At 38.2% G+C, this 22,756-nt stretch overlaps 2 protein-coding genes across 5 annotated transcripts in view; both read left to right on the forward strand.

Moving 5' to 3' along the window:
* The window catches only part of LOC139259849 (mitogen-activated protein kinase kinase kinase 20-like), a 73,973-nt gene extending 65,812 nt beyond the window's left edge, over window positions 1-8,161 (forward strand). For all 4 annotated transcript variants that reach the window (XM_070875735.1, XM_070875732.1, XM_070875733.1 and 1 more), the window contains 2 exons: window positions 6,219-6,354; window positions 7,463-8,161. In XM_070875735.1, coding sequence (XP_070731836.1) covers window positions 6,219-6,354; window positions 7,463-7,783 — 457 coding nt within the window. In that variant the 3' untranslated portion in view covers window positions 7,784-8,161. The remainder of the gene's footprint in view (window positions 1-6,218; window positions 6,355-7,462) is intronic.
* An 8,949-nt stretch (window positions 8,162-17,110) lies between these two features.
* Window positions 17,111-22,756, forward strand: part of LOC139259848 (mitogen-activated protein kinase kinase kinase 20-like) — a 74,949-nt gene continuing 69,303 nt past the window's right edge. The window contains exons 1-5 of the mRNA XM_070875731.1: window positions 17,111-17,159; window positions 17,337-17,381; window positions 18,019-18,049; window positions 18,140-18,279; window positions 19,039-19,101. Coding sequence (XP_070731832.1) covers window positions 17,130-17,159; window positions 17,337-17,381; window positions 18,019-18,049; window positions 18,140-18,279; window positions 19,039-19,101 — 309 coding nt within the window. The 5' untranslated portion in view covers window positions 17,111-17,129. The remainder of the gene's footprint in view (window positions 17,160-17,336; window positions 17,382-18,018; window positions 18,050-18,139; window positions 18,280-19,038; window positions 19,102-22,756) is intronic.

Consider the following 22,756-nt stretch of genomic DNA (forward strand, 5'->3'; position numbering starts at 1 on the left):
CTGCATTTTGTATGGATTGTAATAAATAAGTATTGTTGTTTGATGGTTCTCACTCAGGTCTATATTAAGCAATTGCTGGCATTATTCGAGGCAGTGATGACGTTAATTCAGGATTATGTTCTGACAGCAGCTATGGTCAAAGTAGAAAGAAAATCTTGGCAGAAGAAAATGTTTAATTAAAAGTGGGGAACACAAATGGACTTGTAATACATTCCATGAAAGTTTTATAACTAAATTGTCGCCCCAAGAAAATCAATTACGGCAAACGTTTACTGTCTGGATGGAAAAAGTGAGCATGAGCATGAGGTGAAGAGTTATTTTTATGTGTCACATGAGACCATATAAATAGCATTGCTCACTGCTGAAAATGTAGTGACAGTGACTCAGCAGAGACTAATGGCCATTGCAAGGATTGCATATTGTATAACATCGTCATGCCTGCTAAAGTGTGCCATTTGTTGCTGTGGTTAATATACTGCACTATATGTTATCTTGTTTAAAAGATTGGGTCAGGGCTGAAATGTGGATATTAGTTTAACTATAGATTGAACCAATTATTCATAGCTTTAATAAGATTAAAAATATTAAACTGTAAATTTCTTGAGCAAGAACAATTGAGCCACAGATGATAGATTAATTACATTGGAAAAATGTAGTCCTGTTCAAATTAAAAAGTTTTAGGTAAATAGCTCATTGGGGAAACAAACCAGGCTTATGGGTTTCACAGAAAAATGCATCTAACTGTAGAATATGATCCCAAAAACAATGATGAAAATCATGCAACGAATGCAAGAAAAATGGGATTTGACATTGTGTCAACGTAAACCAGTAGCCCTGGAAATAAGATCTGATAGTTAAATGTTATCTTATTTATCCCACAAATAATTGATTAACAAGTTAAAGTAAGGGTTTTTAATTGGTTGTCCTCTCCTTCCTCTTCCCTGCAACATTTTCCACCCCTCCCCAGTTGAGAATTTGGGAGTCCGCCTGCCCTGATGAGTTTGTTAGTGCAGGATTAGTCAAGAAGCATTAAAGGTGCACAAGGGAAGGCTATTTTTCCTTCCTGCTCGATGCCTTTTCCTCAACGACGTGATTGAGATCAGGAACTCCCCTTGTGGCAAGTGGAAGCCTGCATTTTACCACTCTGGTACAGTGGCTTTCAATAAGCTTAATCTTGCAGCGATCATCATCATCATCATTATAGGCAGTCCCTCGGGATCGAGGAAGACTTGCTTCCACTCTTAGCATGAGTTCTTAGGTGGCTTTACAGTCCAATACGAGAACCACAGTTTCTGTCACAGGTAGGACAGATAGTCGTTGAGGGAAAGGGTGGGCAGGGACCCTGGTTTGCCGCACGCTCCTTCCGCTGCCTGCGCTTGATTTCTGCATGCTCTCAGTGACGATACTCGAGGAGCTCAGCGCCCTCCCGAATGCACTTCCTCCACTTAGGACGGTCTATGGCCAGGGACTCCCAGGTGTCAGTGGGGATGTCGCACTTTATCAGGGAGGCTTTGAGGGTGTCCTTGTAACGTTTCCTCTGCCTGCCTTTGGCTCGTTTGCCATGGACGAGTTCAGAGTAGAGCGCTTGCTTTGGGAGTCTCGTGACTGGCATGCGAACTATGTGGCCTGCCCAGCGGAGCTGATCAAGTGTGGTCAGTGCTTCAATGCTGGGGATGTTGGCCTGGATGAGGACGCTAATGTTTGTGCGTCTGTCCTCCCAGGGGATTTGCAGGATCTTGCGGAGACATCGCTGGTGGTATTTCTCCAGCGACCTGAGGTGTCTACTGTACATGGTCCACGTCTCTGAGCAATACAGGAGGGCGGGTATTACTACGGTCCTGTAGACCATGAGCTTGGTGACAGTTTTGAGGGACTGACCTTCAAACACTCTTTTCCTCAGGCGGCCGAAGGCTGCACTGGCGCGCTGGAGGCGGTGTTGGATCTCATCATCAATGCCTGCTCTTGTTGATAGGAGGCTCCCGAGATGGAGGAAGTGATCCACGTTGTCCAGGGCCACGCCATGCATCTTGATGTTTGGGGGGCAGTGCTGTGCGGCGAGGACAGGCTGGTGTAGGACCTTTGTCTTGCTAATGTTTAGTGTAAGGCCCATGCTTTCATACGCGTCTGTAAATACGTCGACTATGTCCTCGAGTTCAGCCTCTGTGTGCACAGACACAGGTGTCGTCCGCGTACTGTAGCTCGACGACAGAGGCTGCAGAGATAAGCTAAGCATAGTAACTGTTGAGTAATCTTGGGTGAAGCAATAATCTGGACAGCATGATTCAATTTCTATATGATGACTAAACAGGAAGGGATTGAGAATGTGTAAAATTGAAGTTGGAGATCAGTTCGTGGCAAAATGGATTTAAAGTGTTGATGGTAGATATGGCAGCACCAACAGAGACTAGTATAAAGACGATAGGAAGAATAATAGAGGAGAAAAAGACATTATACAAGATTGATGGGGACACAGATTAGACTTGATAATGGAGGTTGATGAGCAATAGAGATTGAGATTTAGACTCGTAAGGGTGATTAGCGAGAGATTGTGATGGGTAGGGAAGACACTGACTGTTTTAGTTGGGTATTGGGAGAGCTGTCTTCCATAGAGATTCTTTACAGTTTGACAGAGGTGCACAAAATAGCACTGGCTTGCACTAATCCCCATATACCACTGGAAATGGAAGTTTAATAGGAGATAGTTTGCCACTTAGCTATGAAAATTTTAGGATGTTTAAGTCAGATACATCATCCTTTTTTCAACTTTAAATAATAGACTGTGAACAAGTTGTAAGAAAGGTATGATATTTGGTTATCAGTATGGCAACCTGCAGGACACAATGGTTTGGTGACAAACTGCAGTTACCTTATACCACGTGTGTACTCTGAAAAGCAATTATTTAATTCCATTTTGATCACTAGCATGCCAGCAGCATATATTATGAATTAATTTCTTTTTACGATTACACCAGACTAAATAACAGATTTGGCACCAGCAGCATATAGGAAAAAAATTCAGGTTTAGACTCTTAGGAAGTATACAACCACTCACCATTAAAACATGAAGGCTCCTATTTCCCCAATGGCTCAGCTCAGTGAATAATGCACTGCCCGTATGGTACTGAGCCATAACTCCCAGCTTCAAGCCTTGATCTGTGTGGAGATATCTGATCTCAGCTGGCACAGCTGCAGGAATGCTGCAATTGGCCTCAGCACACATTGCACACAGTTAACAGTTAAAATGGACCAACTTAGATTTCTGTTTAAGGTTTCTTAATTTAAATCTCAAGGCCTATACAGCTTTCATAAAATAAAACAGTGCAGCAATTAAAAACCAACTTTCTGCTTTATTAAAAAAATAGAAAACTGTAAAAGTTATGATATTTGAGTAGCTGAGCTAAACAGGTTCAGTTGCTAATAGTTTCAAATTACAGTCATGGTAGGGCAAATGAAAAGACATCACCAATATTTATAGATTTTTACATCAATACTAACCAATCAGAAGCATCTGTCTGCTTTGAGAGATGGCGCTCTATTTCTCAACATGGATGTCACATGCATTGCTTTCGTATGGTCTCAGCAGGTCAAAACCAGCTGCTGCATTCTGACAGTGAGCAATGACGTTGAGGAATTTCAGTTAAGTTTTTACAAAAGCACAATAATATTTTAAATACAAAAATTCTTTATTATCCTTTCCTCTATAACATAAATTTTCCAGTGGTATGCAGCTGTTCAGATGTTCAAGCATAAGATGTTCAAGGAGTAGCTGTAGCACTGGGAGGTTATGCTAAATGTAGTAGTGGTGGGAGGGTGTACTTGAGGTGTGATAGCACTGGAAAGGCAATGGTAGAGTGTGGAGATATTGGGGAGTAGGTTGCTACGTGTGCAAGTACTGGGATGGATATTTTGATATGCTACTGATAAAAAGCATGGTGAAAGAGGTTTTCTGGGGACAATCTTGACACTATGGAGGAAGTCATAGGTGCTTAGCCTGTTTGGGGGGGAGGGAGGAATGGGCAATCAGGGTGAGGGACATCTGGTTATTGGATTGGGGGAGAAAGAGATTTCTTGAAAGGGATTCCCCAGCAGTGACTGGGAAAACTTGGATGAGGTACTAAAGGACTGACAGCTAAGATGTGGGAGAGGAACTCATTCTAATAGTAAAAATATTAATGACCTAAAGATGTTCTTTGACATCATGTATAAAGAATTTTTGTACTTTTAAAATACAACCGTAGAAAATGTATTTGCAAAATGGAAGATAATAGCAGGAGAGATGAGAAACCAAAATAAAGAAATAAGATACAAAATATGGAACTATCCACAAAATTTATAAAAACTAATATCGTTTTTGGAGCGTAGCTTTACCTAGTTGTATTTCTCTGTATAAAGGAAATATATATTCTGCTGAATTGCCATGCATTCCTAAGTGATGTATTCTTATCTGCTTAGCCTTGTTAACAATGTCTTATGCTTTAAAACTGGTGTTTAGAAACTGCCTGAGAATATTTTGTGCAGAACTCTCACAATTATACTAGTTTGCACTTCCATGACCGGCTGTTAAGAGAAGCAAGGGAGGAAATAGCTGAGGCTCTGACCATCATTTCCAATCCTTTCTAGCTACAGGCCGATGCCGGAGGACGACCAACGTTGTTTAAAAAGGGAGCAAGGGATAGACCAAGTACTACAGGCCAGTCAGCCTAACCTCAAATTATTAGAAAAATTCTGAGGGACAGTATTAATCCTCATTTGGAAAGGCATGGATTAGTCAAGGACAGTCAGCATGGATTTGTTAAGGAAAGGTCGTGTCTAACTAACTTGATTGAATTTGTTGAGGAGGTAACAAGGAGGGTTGATGAGAGTAGCACGTTTGATGGTTTGATGTAGTCTACATGGATTTTAGCAGAGCATGATTTAAGAAGTTTGCATGAACAGAGAGACCTGGGGTATATGTGCACAAATTGTTGAAGGTGACATGGTAAGTTGAGAAAGCAGTTTAAAAAGCATACAGGATCCTGGGCTTCATAAATAGAGGCATAGAGTACAACAATGGTAATTATGATGAACCTTTATAAAACACTGGTCCGACCTCAACTGGAGTATTGTATCCAATTCTGGGCACCGTACTTTAGGAAGGATGTGAAAACCTTAGAGAGGATACAAAAAAGATTTACAAAAATGGTTCCAGGGATGAGGGACTTCAGTTACATGAATAGACTGGAGAAGCTGGGATGGTTCTCCTTAGAACAGAAAAGGTTGAGAAGATTTGATTGAGGTGTTCAAAATCGTGAATGGTCTAGACAGAGTAGATAGAGAGAAACTGTTCCCATTGGCGGAAGGGTCGAAAGCCAGAGGATACAGATTTAAGGTGATTGGCAGAAGAACCAAAGGTGACATGAGAGAAAACCTTTTTACGCAGCAAGTTCTTAGGATCTGGAATGCACTGCCTGCAAGAGTGGTAGAGGCAGATTCAATCGTGGCTTTCAAAAGGGAATTGGATAAGTACCTGAAGGAAAACATTTTGCAGGGCTACGGGGAAAGGGCAGGGAAGTGGGACTAGCTGAAGTTCTCTTGCGGAGAACTGGCACGGGCTCGATGAGCCGAATGGCCTCCTTCTGTGCTGTAACCATTCTATGATTCTATGATACAAAAAGGATTAAAGGGGAGTTGAGGAGAAATATTTTCACCCAGAGTTGTGGGGTCTGGACCTCACTGCCTGAAAGGGTGGTAGAGGCAGAAACTCTCATTGCATTAAAAAATTACTTGGCAATGCGCTTGAAGTGTGGTAACCTACAGGGTTACAGACCAAGAGCTGGAAAGTGGGATTAGGCTGAGGAGCTCTTTTTTGGCCGGCGCAGGCACAATGGGTCAAATGGCCTCCTCCTATCCCTGAAATTTCTGATATGATTCTATGCATGGGAATTGTGGCCAATAGTCCACCATTCCCAGTTATGATAGCACTTCACAATGCCACACTGGGAAAAGTTCCAGACATTTTTTTTGTTTCTAGCTTGTTTTAAATATAAACCATGGTACTATACTGTTTATATATTTATATTTATAAAATATTTAACATTTTGTGATTAATTCAAAATGTTGTGGCACCAGCCGAGTACTTCTTGTGATTACCTCGGAAGTCAGTGAGATTTAATTAGAATTTAAGTGGGTATCCAAAACAATTTGTACTCATTAGTGAGTGCTATGATTGTTTCCTACAGATGTGAAATAGAGGCCACTTTGGAAAGACTAAAGAAACTTGAACGAGATCTGAGCACAAAAGAACAGGAGTTGAAGGAACGGGAAAGGCGTTTGAAAATGTGGGAGAAAAAGCTGCTGGAACAGTCCAGTGCTCCTGTAAGTGTTCGTAGCAATATACTGCTTTATTGTTGAGATTTTACATAATCTAACTGATTTTTTAATGCTACAATTATTATTCACATTTTATTGTGGTAAAACAATCACCTTAAGAAGCACCTAATACATCAAATAAATTATAACTCTTAATTTGTTCTCCTGCATGTAAGATGGGTAATCTACTTTACCAGCAAATATGGGACAAAGTTTTTAGATCCTCTGCCCTTTAAAGAGCATATTGACATACTACCTATGGAAGTCTTCTGCTTCCTGTGCTTTAGTGTGCTACCATTTTAATTTCCTGTTTTTCTTCTATCTGCATCATTTGTGATGTGGTATTCCTGCAAGTGGGAAAAAATTAATTTGTGTCTATTCAACCATTGGCTACAGCATTTGATAAAATATTTTTAGCTTTATGCAAGTTTAGGCAATTGAAAAAGCCCAACTGTACAAAGTCTTAGTTTCAAAATTTGTATTGTCTAGGAAGGTCTTCCTTATCACAGACTGTCATAAATAGTGGCAACACTGTCTTCGTGCATATTGTTTCTCCAACATTTTCCAAGGAAGATCATAGTAAATGCAAGCGAGACTGCCTTAACCACCATCATAACTTATGGAGTTCCCTCTTAAAAGCTACTACTTTAGGAAACAATGAGACCAAATATATTACACACACATGCAAACGGCACGAACAAATGGCCCAAGTCTGTTTACACATATCTGCATTCTGTTATGTAATTAATATAATCAATATATCATCAAAAAAATCCAAAAGAAAATAGGAAAGATTCCTTTAATTACAGTAATTGCAAACTTCCTAAGTTAGCTTCTGCTGGAAGAAAACAACTGAAAACATTGGCGGGGCACAGGAAGGGTAAGTGATGTGCTGTTAAGGGGTCAGTTCTTATGAAAAATCTCCCAATAACATTGGCTGGCTGGTAGTGATACCCATACTACATGGAGGACAACTTTATTGGAAGATTAAGAACTGCTGTGTGTATGGTGAGAAGCATGTAAATGTTGTGTTTTTCTAAATATTCTCCAATGCTGATATTTGAACTTTTTTTGCTTTTGTTTCATCTGTGGTCTTTCTCCTCTTTTTACTTAGCCTTTCTTACCTATTACTGCAAAGTTTTCTGAAGAGTCTTTCTATGAGTCTAAGACAGAGGAATCAAACAGTACAGAGATGTCATGTCAGATCACAGCTACCAGTAACGGGGAGGTAGATGGCATGAACGAAAGTCTGCAGGAAATGATGAAAGGTTTTGGCAATATCCTGTCTATGAACCTAGCAGGACCTGTCATGCAGTCTGGGATTCAGATAAATATGCAAGCCAAACAGAATTCCTCCAAATCTACCTGTGTCAGAAAGGGGAAAAAAATCAATATGACGATGGATTTTGGTCACTGGTCACATGATAGTGATTAAATCTAAGCATATAGAGTTTTTGAAAGTTATTAAAGCAACGTAAAATATTAAAATAGTGAATTGTTCATTTTCCAAAACAATTCTAAGCTGTACACAACGTTTTTAATATTTCCCGTCTAGAGCTTACAGTATTTTTCTGAGCAGAATTTGTATGCATGGCAAAGATTGAAGCATTGTTACTTCCTTAGAGTATCAACTTAAACACTGAAGAGCTGCAACCATTTATGAAAAGACTGTTCTAAAATTTAAAAATTTGAAAGTGGAAAGATATTTCAACGTTGAGTTTTCAATACTAAAAATCATTTTTATAACAGATCTGAAACCTATTTATACAACATTTGAGAATATTAACATTATTAAAGGCTATTTTGATGTGGACTGCTTTTCTGGGTTGAGTGTTACCTATTTTCTATTTCTTTTTTTCAATAAACTTGATATAGTAGCTTATTTACTGTTGTCTGGGTTCTCTTTCCTTCTGGGTACTAATTTTGAAAGAAAGTATGGTGTATGTCTACCTTCCAATACTATTTATACTATTTTCACTTCTATTTAGTGTTCCCATGCTTTTAATCTATCCCTGCTTTACAGTGGATGCCTAGTTACAGATGTTCCTCCAACAGAGTTTAGTCACCTTCCTAGCTCAGCTGGTGGGAGGTATTTTTGCATTTTACCACCGCTGAGTAAATCAGTATCTGGGATTCTAAATGGTTATTAGATGAAGTTTCAACCATTGTTGCAATCCATCCTCTGGATTATAGTGGAAAGCAAGCATCTTAGCTGCTCTGGTATGGAGGATTCGGTGATTCTTTCACATTTACTGTTGTGTCTGAACACTAATTGAGTGCAAAGGTTTGTTCATTTTATTCATTTGGGATATTATCCATTCCATGCATAGTCCCAGCAATTGAATGCCAAATGCACAACAATCTAATTACTGGCTATTTTGATCAACACATTTTAATATATATTTGTTGAACGCTTCTTTCCTGATCTAGTGCTGGGAATTAATTGAGATAATCAGAGCTTACTTTATATTTATAGCAAGTAACCAAGAAATTAATATTAGTGCCAATCAGTGGTACAAGATAGAGAGAAACACAGTGATCCACAAGCCTAATTTTAAATGGATCCAATTACAGCTTAACTTGTCTTTAAGGGGACTAACCCCAAATGGTTAAGTTGGATATTTCATTACATTCACTTTTTTTTAAACTTCCTTTGGCTTCTCTGGTGTTACCTATTCTTGTGGTCAGAGCACTCTATAATTGCTAATGTTGGCCCTAGAGTGAGTGGAAATGTCATTGAAGCCAAGCTTTATGCTGCAAGAAGAAATCCTCTGTGCAATCATACTACTTGTGATTTTAAGAGAAAGTTAAGCCACATTGACCTTGGAGCCTTAAATAAGCAATTAGAGTGTTCTGACCATAATAGTAAAAAGCTACAGAGAATATCATAGGGGAATAAAAATGAGTAATGTGAACATTGGCTTCTCTACTTCGTCATTCATAGATTATTCATTGCTCTCTGTAGATGCGGTTCATCAAAATGTCTCACCAGTTTTTATCTCAATATTTTTAATTTACTTTTTAGAATATTGGGGCAGATTTTCCATTTAAATTAACTGAAAAAAATTGGATTGATTTCATTTCCAGGCATGGGCTACAACCTGCCCAAATTTCTGATATTTGCTGTGTCCAAGCAATTCAGTATGCCTGAGTGCAGACCCAGGAAAATCTCTCCTATTATGTCTTGTTACAAATATAAAACTATAGCAGTACATTTAAAGAAAGTTAACTGCTAATTATTATAGGCCAATTTAAATCCAGCAGAAATGGAAATAAGAGAATCTGTAACAAACGGATAAAGATACTGAATTGTCTGATCCAGAAATCCTGAATGCAGCTGTTTTATTAATTGCATTAAGTCCCAGTTTATGTAGCAGAGTAATTATTAGTGGAAAATGAATCTGACTCTGTTTTGTGGGGGGGGGGGGGAGGGAAAGTATTATTTTTTTTTTAAAACAAGTATTACCGTATTCGGGTCTGCTATAGATTATTTACACAGCATTGCACACATGACCTTGTCTTATACTATAGCAGTGAACCATTCCAGCAATAGATACTCCCTTGTTATAAAGTTCCTCTTCATATTCTTAATTTGATATATGTAAAAACACTTGGAGATTACTGAATTCAAAGAACTGCATTTGTAAGAACTACTTTTTCTGTTCCAATTAGTATCAAAAAAATCCACCAAAGCACAGCTATGAACAGTATATATTTTATGCTGATCGATTGTAATTGATGTCTTCCCTTGTTAATCAACAAATTCTTGATTTAGAAATAATGTTGGATTGTACCAAATATTTTTTTAAAAACTTGCATTTATATATTGCAGTATAATATAGTCTATAAAGTAGTAAAATGTCCCAAGACACTTCTATTTGATAGTGAGATAATATTGACATTAAAATTGCAAAATTTTCTCTGCATTACAGTTTTCAATGAGCAAAATAAAATGTAAAGAACTCTGGCTTTGTTACCTTAGTATTAATGAAATTGCATAGTAAACCTAGACCACATGTATTATTGGTCAGTGGAATACTTGATAGATGTAATTGTTACCTATTGGATTTAACACATCTACCACAAGTACATGGGAAAAATTTAATTTAAGAACATAAGAAATAGGAGCTGGAGTAGGCTACTTGGCCCTTTGAGCCTGCCATTTAATAAGATCATGGCAGATCTTCTACTTCAACTCCACATTCCCGCACTATTTCCATATCCCTTGATTCCCTTAGTTCCCAAATCTCTGTCTTGAATATACTCAACAACTGAGCATCCACAACTCTCGGGTAGAGAATGCCAAAGATTCACGACCCTTTAAGTGAAGACATTTCTCCTCATCTCAGTCCTAAATGGCCGACCCCTTACTCTGAGACTGTGACCCTGTGTTCTAGATTCCCCAGCCAAGGGAAACATTTTCTCATGTTATATGTTTCAATTAGATCATCTCTCATTCTTCTAAACTCGAGGGAATATAGGCCTAGTCTACCCGATCTCACCTCATAACCCCTCATCCCCAGAAACCAGTCTAGTGAACCTTCGTTGCACTCCCTCCAAGACAAGTATGTCTTTTCTTGGATAAGGAGACCAAAACTATACACAGTACTCAAGGGGTGTGGCCTCAGCAATGCCTTGTATAATTGTAGTAAGACTTCTTTACTTTTATACTCTAATCTCTTTGTAACAAAAGCTAACACACCATTTGCTTTCCTATTTGCTTGCTGTACCTGCATGTTAACTTTCTGTGAATCATGTACAAGGACACTCAGGTCCCTCTGAATGTAAACATTTTCCAGTCTCTCACCATTCAAAAAATCTGATTTTTTTTCTATTCCACTATACTTCACTCTAAATTCACTTTAGCTCCCCCAGTAGCTAAAAGCATTACCTGATGTAACACTAACCTATTCGGACCTGAACGCACCATGTTCAATTCCTGGTCTTTGCTGAATTAGTTTTTCCAGTTGAGTTGGTCCAGTTGGGCTCAGTGTCCCTTGGTTAGAGAAAGGGAAAATCAACCAGGGATCCTGCTCCTAACTGCTAACCAGTTATACGACAACGTGCATCTATATAGCACGTTTAACGTCGGAAAATGTCCCAAGGTGCTTCACAGGAGAGCAATCAGGCAAAAATTGGAACCGAGCCAAAGAAGGAGATATTAGGATAGTCGACTAAAAGCTTGATTAAAAAGATAGGTTTTAAGGAGCATCTTAAAGCAGAAGAGAGAAGTGGAGAGGTTTAGGGAGCGAATTCCAGAAGTTAGGGCCTAGACAGCTGAAGGCACGACCATCAATGGTGGGGCAAAGGATGTGGGGAACGCAGAGTTCTCCGAGGATTGTAGGGCTGGAGGAGGTTACAGAGATAGGGAGGGGCAATAAAGAAAAGGACAGCCCCTGACAAGGCCACTTATGGAAATAAGTGGATGATTGCTGTCACCCGTGGATCTGTAGCACAATCTGAATCAATGACTTTAGGAGAGAAGAATAGGAAAAAATGACAAAAATTGAATTTTTTCCTTCACAAACTTGTTTGTTCCCACGTAATGTAATGGCCCGGACTTTGCAGTGGTATTGACGGCAAAACTGTCAGCGTTCGACATCATTACCCCTCTAAAACTGATTGTAACTTCAGGATTTAACGCATGCACAGATAAAAGCGGAAATCCTGAAGTTGCAGTCATTCTGTACTCCGCCACAGACTGTACTGTGGGCCCCCCATAGTCAGCAATCACTGAAATAACTTAGTGACAAAAACTTCCCCTTTTCCGCTCTTATAGTGCTGTTAAAAACCCCATAACAAGTTAAGCCTTGTTCAGTGACGTGTAACTGGGTTTTTAATGCTGTTCTGAGTAATAACTATTGCTAAACAAGCGTTCTGGGCATGAAAACTAATTTTATATTTGTAGAATATCAAATTTCTCCATTATGATCATTGCTACATTTTTAAAATATATATTTTTTAAATTTAAAGTTTGTTTCTGATATATCAGCTTCTGCCTTAATGGCATGTGTATGTCCCAATCTTTATTTTGCTGTAAAATTCTTTAAAGTGAATGTTAAAAGCTGCTTTTTATTTCCTGGTTTGCTGTCTGAGAATTCTTCAATGTGACTGGCTGCATAGACAACTTGATGACATCACTGCTGGCGATCCTCTTTTGACAGCGCTATAATCAAATTAATATCGAGAAAGTTAATATTTTCGCCACAGATCTCGCAGTCTTTGTGGGCAGCTTTCTTCAAGGTGAACGGAGATCACCGTTGCTTCGCCACTGACTGCAAATTCTGGGCCAATATTTTTAGAGAGTGGATGGATGGAAGTGATTGCTGCAATTATTTTCAAAATATTTTACCTTTCAGTTTTGGGAATTTTTTTTTATCGAAGTTGTTAAGTGCATTTTCACCCACTCAGTGTTCAGTGTAGTTTTCCTTCAGTGGTTGCAGTGAATGATGATAGTATTTTTTGTTTGGTAATACCTGGAGCTTTAATTACTGCTACCATTAGTTTCCGGATTCTCTTCCCTATTTTCAGGCAGCTACTACCTGGGTTAAGACTAGGGGACAGTATTGTCATGGGTTTTTATTTTTGCACTACTGAACATAATGAAGCCAGGTAAAAGTTAACCTCATCTCTGCTGACGAGCTACGCTGCCAGAGTTGTTGCAGTTTACTGTTGTATGCTAGATTCTACCATCAGCAGTACAGTCCTTTAGTTATGAATTACAAAGAAAAATCATTTAAATGTTATTGTTGGGGTGGAGGAATAATACTTATTATCCTTACCCAACTCTTGCTTGCTGGAGTTTTCTCAGAAGCTGTCAAATCAAATGATCACTGCAGTGCACCCAGTCTGCCAGCAGATGTTAATTTCTTTATTCAACCAAAGCAAAAATTTGGATTTTGCAAGTTATTCTCAGGCAAAACCGATGGCATATTCATTGCCATTTCCCGGAAAAATGTTGCACATTATGTGTTGTATAAGCATTACATTCCCTGTGTATGTTTCAGTTTGCTTCCTTAACTTTCAGCATTTCTATATCTGTTTTAAATTAAATAGTTTACTTGAGCCAAGTTTAAAGGCAAATCTTGATGAATTAATAAGTGAAATGTTAAAGAGAAACGCCTGTGTGCATTTACATATCTGGTGTTTAGGTATTTTATATAAAGTACAATGTTGTTATTCTCCATGGTGAGATGAAAGTTAGTTTAACATATGAAGCTCTGTGACTGAAACAGTTTTTGTCTTTTATTGAAAACAAACACTATATTATAATAGTACAAGACTTAGTGGCACCCGCCAATACAATGTGATCATTAGATATTCCCCTGTCCTTTGTTAGAACCTCACACCATTCCCCCCAGTTGAGTGGGGAATCAACTCCACTGCCAAAAAGAAGTTTGACAAGTGTGATTTAAAAGAAAATACACACAGTAAAAGCTCAACTGCCTTACTATTGATTTGTTACAGGGGTATGTTTAAAATTGAACTCAAATACCCTAACAAGGAGGAAATTATTACCTCAAATACCTGGTTCAGAAAGACTAGGCCATGTGATTTTTTGCATTTACCTATCCTGCTTTCAGCCTCATAAACTGAAGACCACCAATTATAGATTCTTCATAACTCTCATTTTCAAACCATTCCACAATTAAGTAAAAAATAATTCTCACCAAAATATCTGAAACATTTGCATAGGAATCAGTAAAATTGTATAAAGTGCCTGTTTGGTGAAAAGATGGGTTAGTTAGTAGCACACGAGTGAGGCCGGCCTGTGTAAGTCACTTCCAATTTTGTCATTCGTGAGTTAGGCCAGTCTCAATTGTGTATTAAGGAGGGCATTCTTCCTGGTTCTCTCCTGCTGACTATGTAACTGTTGATTTAGCAAGGGCTAGGTCAAATTACCAAAGTGCTATACTGATTATATTTGTTAAAATCTGCTGCTATAGTTTTTTTTAACAACATTGCATGTGGTATTGAATCATTTTAATGGTACTGTGCATTCAAAACTGATACACTCTCAAATATTAATACAATAACTAGTTGATGAAACTAGTTCAGGTCAGTTTCAAAATTGTAGTAGTCTTAGAATCTCTGAATATGATGTTTTTTATAGCCTTTTTCCACATCATAATTTATTCTAAAAAGTAATTCTTCTGTTATGGAGAAAAATTGTCTACTAGAAATTGCTAAATTACTTGGTGTATGGAATTGCTATTATATTTCATTAAAATTAAAATGATTTTGTTATATTTTCCTTCATCTAAAACTACAGGCAAATATAGTGAAACACCTAGACATGTCACCTTGCTGGGAAGCACAATAAATGGATATCATGGGGTTAAAATACAAAACCTGCAAATGCACGAACAGTGCATGAAGAATATATCACTGAATAATGTATAACATGATAAATTAGTAATAAAATGTGCTGTGCAAGACAGATAAAAAGTATAGGCCTGAATTTGCAGTCAGCAGCAAAGCTAAGGAGTACGCTGCCAACATCGCAAGTAAATCCGCACCTACCTCGTGCGATCCTCCCTGCAAGAACTTCCTTTAAAACATTGCAGAGTTCCGTGCAGCCTACTCCCCCGGACGTTGTGTGTATGCAAACCTGGGATCACGTGGGGTGGTTGGTCTTTTACTTCCTGATTCTTAGGGCTCAGCTGTAGCTTATAGGCTAAGTGCAAAGTGACGAGGAGGAGAGAGTGGAAATGAAACCTTCACAAATACATTTATGACAGTAGAACAGGGTCAGCAATAAGAAGCAAATATCAAACAGTTGTCGATCTAGTGAAAAAATGGAACGTTGGATTAAATAAAGATAAATGGGAGAAGAAAAATTATAGTCATTTTAACATGCGATTGCTGTAAGAAACATAACCAATCTCAAGAACTTAAATATCATGGCTTATGACACGTTAAGCTTTCCACGCTTGAACAACAGGAATTCAGTTGTAATTTTACGATTATTTACCACCTTGAGATGGGCTTAATTATAATTTTTTATTTGTTCCGGGATGTGGGCGTCACTGGCAAGGCCAGCATTTATTGCCCATCCCTAATTGCTCTTGAGAAGATGGTGGTGAGCCGCCGCCTTGAACCGCTGCAGTCCTTGTGGTTAAGGTACTCTCACAGTGCTGTTAGGGAGGGAGTTCCATGATTTTGACCCAGCAACGATGAAAGAACGGCGATATATTGCCAAGTCAGAATGGTGTGTAACTTGGAGGGGAACTTGCAGGTGGTGGTCTCCATTAAAGCTCAATGACACTGAGACAATTTGAAAAGAATCATTAAAAATTGTATTCCATATTTAAATAAGTTTTGCTTGTCTTTCTTATTTATGTCTATTACTGGTGAAAAATGTAGATGAGCCAATATGCAATACCCTTGCTTTTTTTGGCATTTTACAAATTCAAATTAAATGGAACATATTCTGTAGTAAAAAAATGAAGACATGACTGTTACTAATAGCTAAAACTGTTGACTAATTTGGTGGGAAATTTGTTCTGTTCAGTATGTGTAACAAAATCATAAATGCACTTATAAATGTATTTATGATTTTGCTTTATAGGACAAATCTTCCCCTTTGTTATTACAAGCCTCGACACTATGTACTCTGATGTTACAAATCGTTGACACGAGCTTTTGTTCCAGTTTTCTCATCCAGTCCCCTTATACTATGCAACAGGCTTCCTGCACCTGTTTGTGCAAGACTTAAAAACTGAAAGTGTAATTACTTCGGAATAGCTGGACAATTAGCCCAACTTTTCGCCAACAGGTTGATTCCTATCAGGAGGTAAAAGGCGCAGCGAAGCCTCTATGTACTCGTAACTTGATAGATCGCAAGTTTGAGATTTAGCACATTCAATCCCGAACTTACAGTCAGTTTCAAAGGCGGTGTGACAGCGTACTTTGACAGTTTGTCGTCATACGATCGCAAATTCAGGGCCAAGGTATTTTTTTTAATGTTACTGTTACAATGAAAGATAGATCCTTGTCCCAGATGAAGCTGTCTAGCCAAAAAATCTAAGTGCATCTTTTTTAAATGAAACCTATTATTCATATATTATCAGAAATGTAAATGACTTGGTTAGAATTTTCTATTTTTATTCATAAGTGTTGTGCAACTTTGCTGTTTGAAAAATATTGTTATAACTTAACTATCTGAGGTGGCCTGGTACCTCTTTTAATGTAGCATTAGATCCACGTCTGTGATCCAAGTTAGAATACCAGTACTGACTGACATTCAGACCCAGCTACCTAATTTGCGCAGTTATCCAGTCCTCAGCTCAGCTCTGGGGATTGTCTCTCCATGTCAGACCATTCTACTTCATGTTGACCTGTCATGATCTACAATGTGTTACTCTTTTGACTAATAAAAAGCAATGTTGAAAACAACTATGAGGAATTTCATATCTGAACAGTGCTACCCAGTTAAGAGGTGTGGAACTGAGGGAGCTGAAAAGGGAGAAACTACAATGATGATAAAAAGCAGCAGCACTCTTCATTGGAATGCTTTACAAAGTAGTCACCAATGTGTTACTGAAGAAAACATATATACCATGAAATTCCATTTACATGGCTAAATTTAAATTTCAAACTGCTGTAGTGATTTTACTCCGTGTATGTAGAAAACTGAAATGCTTCTCAATTATAATGCAGGAACCTGACTCGTAACAAGGTAAACACACTGGGGTGGTGGGGAAGATACATCCGAGGTATGACAGCAAGGGTTGATTGGTTTGAGATCTCAGCACAACAATCTTTCATGCGTCAACTAGATGTTCTTTTTAACAAGGTTTTTCTGGCAGGTAATAATCAGAGATAACTTTTTAAAATTATATGGGACACAACATTTTTAACAAAGATAGATAGACATCCTTTAAAATGATTTCCCTGATTTTATTTCACCTGTAAATCCTCATTTGTAGCCACTTTGTTTCAGTGTGATTACATTGTAACGTTTATACTTTACTTTTGTTATGCAGTTGCTGCCATCCTTAGATATATATTCTTGGACAGAGGAGGATGTGGTAAGCATATGATTCTTTAAAATTAAAACTCTGAACTTAGATACAATATAACAGTTAAATTGAATAATAAAAGACAAACAATATGATTAGTAAGGAATATAAGTTCTACATTTATCACAAATGAGATAAAGTATTTTTGGCAAGGCTTATATATTTAAAAAATGGTCACTTGGGTGAGGTACTGGAGAGCTGCTGCAGCCTATGGACTGTACAGCAGCACAAGATACCATCTTGGGAAGAAGAGAGAACTGGATAAAGCGTCACAGTATTTGTCATTTAGACAGGATTAGTAATGATTCAGCAACACACCTGTAGACTGACACCTGTAAAAAGCAATGACAGCATTTGAGCCACTTTAACCAAACTATTGCTTTTTTTAGATACAGCTTCACAAAAGTATCACATTTATCAGTATTAGTGTGAATTAGCATTGATGTCTAACGTCCCTAAACCTTACAATGAATTATTTTCTTTCTCTCACTAATGTGAGCTTTTTCGTTGGTATTAGCAATTGAAAATAGATCTGTATTTCTGATCACAGTACTTTGGAGATACAGAACAGCAGTATATAAGATAAAAGATAGTCTTTTGTTCTGTCCTATACTCTAAACCTGCTCTTTTTATTTCTTTTGTGCAGTACTTTTGGATACTACAACTATTAGATAAAGGTAATACATATTGCTATCTCTTTGCATTACTTATTGGATTTTCTGTTACTTTTGCAGCTAATATCTATTTTTCTAATTTCCTGATCATAGGTGACACAGGTTGTTGCATGAAAGGTTATGCTGAATTGTTTAAGAATCATCATATCACCGGGCGAAGGTTACTTTTGCTAACAGAACAAGATATGAAAGACATAGGAATACAATCTAAAGGACATATCATTCATTTAAAGGTATGAAAATAAGAAAGCTCAGATGTTATATGATAAGTATAGCAAACAAAAAACTGTAAAGGGCCAGTTTGGAAGCTTGATCTGTAGACATTTTAATTTAAATTGGTGAATATTTGCACTCACCAAGGTGAGAGATGCTGGGGAATAGAAGACTGGGATTCCCCCTTGTTAACACTAAGTACTCCAGTATTTTCTGTGGGGGTTCCACAATTCCAGCATTCATCATTTGTCTTTTAATCTTTTCTTATCTTTATTTTATAATTTCTCAAAAATGTTCTGCAAATACTCCATTCCTGAAAAAAGTGAATGTTGGTGTTTCAGTTTTTGGTTTTACCCCTGTTTGAATACTGCAAAAAATGCTTTGTTCTCAACAAGGAGGGGCAATAGGCTCCCAAATATGTGTTAGGACAAAATCAATTGTTTGGAATTCAGAGGAAATGTATTTATACTAAGATGCATAGTTAATGAAATGTATTGCTACAGGTATATATGCATTATCTGACTGAATGACAGAATAGGCTCGAGGGGCTGAATGACCTACTCCTGTTCCTATGTATCATTAGACTTAAAAATAAAATTATTAAAATAGTATAAAAAGGAATATTCATTCCTGAAGTGGTCAGAAACTCAATTGTTTCAACTACTTCTAAAATATTTTCTAGAAAATTGATGTGTTGACCGTTAACATGTAGGTGGAAGTTGTTGAAAAGATGGAAGAAATTACCTGCTGTTAACAAACCCATCTGTGCTCTCTTTCAGACTGAAATTGAAAAACTGACCCTTGACTACTTGAATCTATTTCACTTTCCTCCTTTAATCAAGGTAGGTAAAGAAAAGTAATGTCATTTTCAACCACATCACATACAATGTATTTTTAGAGGCTTTACTAACTTCTTGCTTGTAGCTTTGTTGATCTTGATGCATTCTGGATCATTTGTGATTCTTTTACTTCTATTTATCTACCTTGAAAATAATACAGACCTGCCTTTTAAATATTAATGAGCAAATGTCAGATGCAGAAGATTTGTATAAAGCTTATCACAACATGCATACCATAGATCCATTAAGCACCTGCTGATAACCTATAAATATATTTTGAATTATTAGTTCCAAACTGTGAAGATTTTTATATTTTGCACAGAGTCATGTTGATTACTTGATCATGTGGGTCAGATCTATGAGAGAATACACGGTTACTGTCTACAGTTTAAAATTTGTATAGCACCCAATGAACCCGACCACAAAACCAGCAAGCAATGAAATAAGCTGATTATGCTGCTCTGTGGTATAAAATTTAGACTATAACTGGCAGCCATGCAATGTCTTTTTACCATGGTTCATTTTTTTCCCTGTATCAGCTGCCCCTGACTCAGTCATGGTATATGACTTTTATAGCATTGGTCCACTGATCAGATGGAAATCACATTTAAGCTAATAGCTTCCTGGAAAAATACTTTGGGCCAAAAATTATAGTCGGCGGCATACCCCCAGAATACGTCGCCGACCTGCGAAAAGAATACATGTCTACCTGATGGCGGGTCTCCAGCGTAAACTTGTGCTCCGACGCTGCGAGTAGGAGGGCAGAGTAATGGCCTACGGATCCCAGGGTCGCAGCCTGTGCAGAAGCGTATCTGGGATCACATGGGCCTGGTCCTCCAATCAGGAAACAAATTGTCATACATTCATTTAAATTACTACATTACATCATTGCTATAGCCTTTAAAATACATACAGATTTAGCTTTTATCATGGCAATCCAATTCATTACTCATAATTCCCATTTCTAAACAAATACTGTGCACTGTGCAGAAAGTTATGAAATGTAAACGTCATTTTTTTTTAAACTTGCAGATTTAACATACACTAGGATTGCTTCTCATTAAAGCTTTTAATGACCCTGGATGTAATTTCATTTGAAAAAAAACATTTTTTTCATTTCGTGTATCTCCTTATGCTGTGGAAACAGGCCATAACATTCCCATATGTAATTGCTGGACAGTTGGTGGTCAAATAGCCCAACTCTGTGCCAGCAATTAGGTTTTTGGTGGCAGAGCAAATGGCCTGTCAAAGCGTACATTGACAAACCGCCAAGTTCAAGATTTAGCGCATGTGCAAGTGCATGTGGAAATCCCGAACTTGGGTGGATTTCAAAGGCATTATGATGCCATACTCTGAGAGCACATCATACCTACTGCAAATTTTTGGTGTGTTTTATATTTGACGTGCAATCCTTCTTGGTCATAAGAACATAAGAATTAGGAGCAGGAGTAGGCCATATGGCCCCTGGAGCCTTCTCCGCCATTCAATAAGATCATGGCTGATCTTCGACCTCAACTCAATTTTCCTGCCCTATCCATTGAGTCCAAAAATCTATCCCTCTCAGCCTTGAATATACTCAACGATTGAGCATCCATAGCCCTCTGAGTGAAGAAATTCCTCCTCATCTCAGTCTTAAAAGGCTTATCGTGAGTTCTCGACTCTCCAGCAGGACTGCCCGCACACTGCCGACATACCACTGGAGCTGCATACCTGGAAAAGGTGGTTTTACGCAATGTTAAGTGGGCGGGAATGGGCGAGTGCATGGATCCGGCATTTTCGAAATCGGCAACAGTCGGCTAAAGCAGCACCTCTGTATTTCTGAGGTGAACAATGATTTTACAGTGCGATTTTATTATAGCGATACAATAAGAGCCATATAGCCACACATAACATAATTGAAAAGACTATTGGAGTGCTGAAGCAGCGTTTTCAATGCTTGGACCATTCGGAAGGCGGGTTACAATGAGCAGGTGGCTCAGTTCACAGTGGTGTGCTGCATGTTGTTTAATTTAGCAATCATGCGGGGACAGGAATTACCACAGGGGTCTGCAGTACCACCTGAGGAGAGAGTGCAGGAGATGGAGGAGGAAGAAGAGGACAATGAGGGGCAGGAGGATGAGGAGCTTGCAGATGAATGCATGGTACCCCCCACCCCAACACCACAGCGGAGAGCACGCAGAGCGTATGCCACTGCAAAATTGTTATGTCAGCAGCTCATAAATGAATGCTTTGCTTGAATGTGGAGAGCTGCGTTTTGGGACCAGATGACTGTTACCCCAAAAGTTTGACACTGTACAAGAGTGCTTAAATTAAATTCAAACGTTTATGTAAAAATATAAAAAATATACAACAATTTTAAAACTTATAACTTTAATACAACTTTAATAACAACTCTAATAGCAACTTTAGTAACAACTTTAGTAACTGTTATGTATGTAAACCTGTAAATACCATGTCGAACCACCAGAAGGCTTATCCCCTGGAGTCCGAAGGGATCCCACAATCCCTTGGGAGCACCTGTATATAAAGAGGCCTTACAGGCTGGACAGGTACTATCAGATCTGTAATAAAGGACTACGGTCACACCTTGCTTTGAGCTTGCAGCGCGTGCTCGTAGGGACGTGCGCAGGAGTCACGTGTGCCTGGACACCCAATCACAAGTAAATATTTTCTCATTCATTGTAATAGGAGTTTCATAAGTTACGAAGCTCCAATTACAATGAATGGGGAAAACCCCAAAACGCACAAACATTACATAAAACATTTAAAAAACACCTCACACAATACACTAATAGAAATTAAAGTTGTTATACGTGTTTTTTAAAGAAAAAAAAAGGCCGATTTTTTTTTTTAAGTTAGGGTTAGGGTTTAAAATAACATTACCTGAGTGGGCAGGGTTTTAACCTAAATATATTTTTAAAATTTTTATTTTAATCATGTATTTTGTAGGTTTTTAAACTCTTACGTTTGTAGAAGTAGGCTATGTGCCTGCTTTTTCAGGCGCAAGATTTTTGAGGATGTTTGCCGGGCAAGATATGCGTAAATCCCGCAATCTTGCCCGTACAACTGTCCTCGCTACCGAGATGTCTACGATCTCTTGAGCTCCAGCTTGACATATCGGAAAAGCCAGTTTTCAGTGCATGCGCATTGCATGCTGAAAACCGGCTTTTCCGATGCCTTCCCGTATCCATAGAAACTTCGTACGGGCCCAAGGACGTTGGAATTTCTACCCCATTGAGTCGGGATAAATGGGTCATTTTCCGGTTGGCAAACAGTGGGGTGCCGCAGGGATTGGTGCTGGGTCATCAACTATTTACAATCTATATTACTGACTTGGATGAAGGGACCGAGTGTAATGTAGCCAAGTTTGCTGATGATATAAAGATGGGTGGGAAAGCAAATTGTGAGGAAGACACAACAAATCTGCAAAGGGATTTAGATAGGCTAATTAAGTGGGCAAAAAATTGGCAGATGGGGTATAATGTGGGAAAATGTGAGGTTATCTACTTTGTCAGAAATAATATAAAAGCAAATTATAATTTAAATGGAGAAAAATTGCAGCTGGGGGTCCTTGTGCATGAAACACAAAAAGTTAATATGCAGGTACAACAAGTAATCAGGAAGGCAAATGGAATGTTGGCCTTTATTGCAAGGGGGA

This window comes from Pristiophorus japonicus, chromosome 3 (assembly GCF_044704955.1).
Source record: "Pristiophorus japonicus isolate sPriJap1 chromosome 3, sPriJap1.hap1, whole genome shotgun sequence".
Lineage (NCBI taxonomy): Eukaryota > Metazoa > Chordata > Chondrichthyes > Pristiophoridae > Pristiophorus > Pristiophorus japonicus.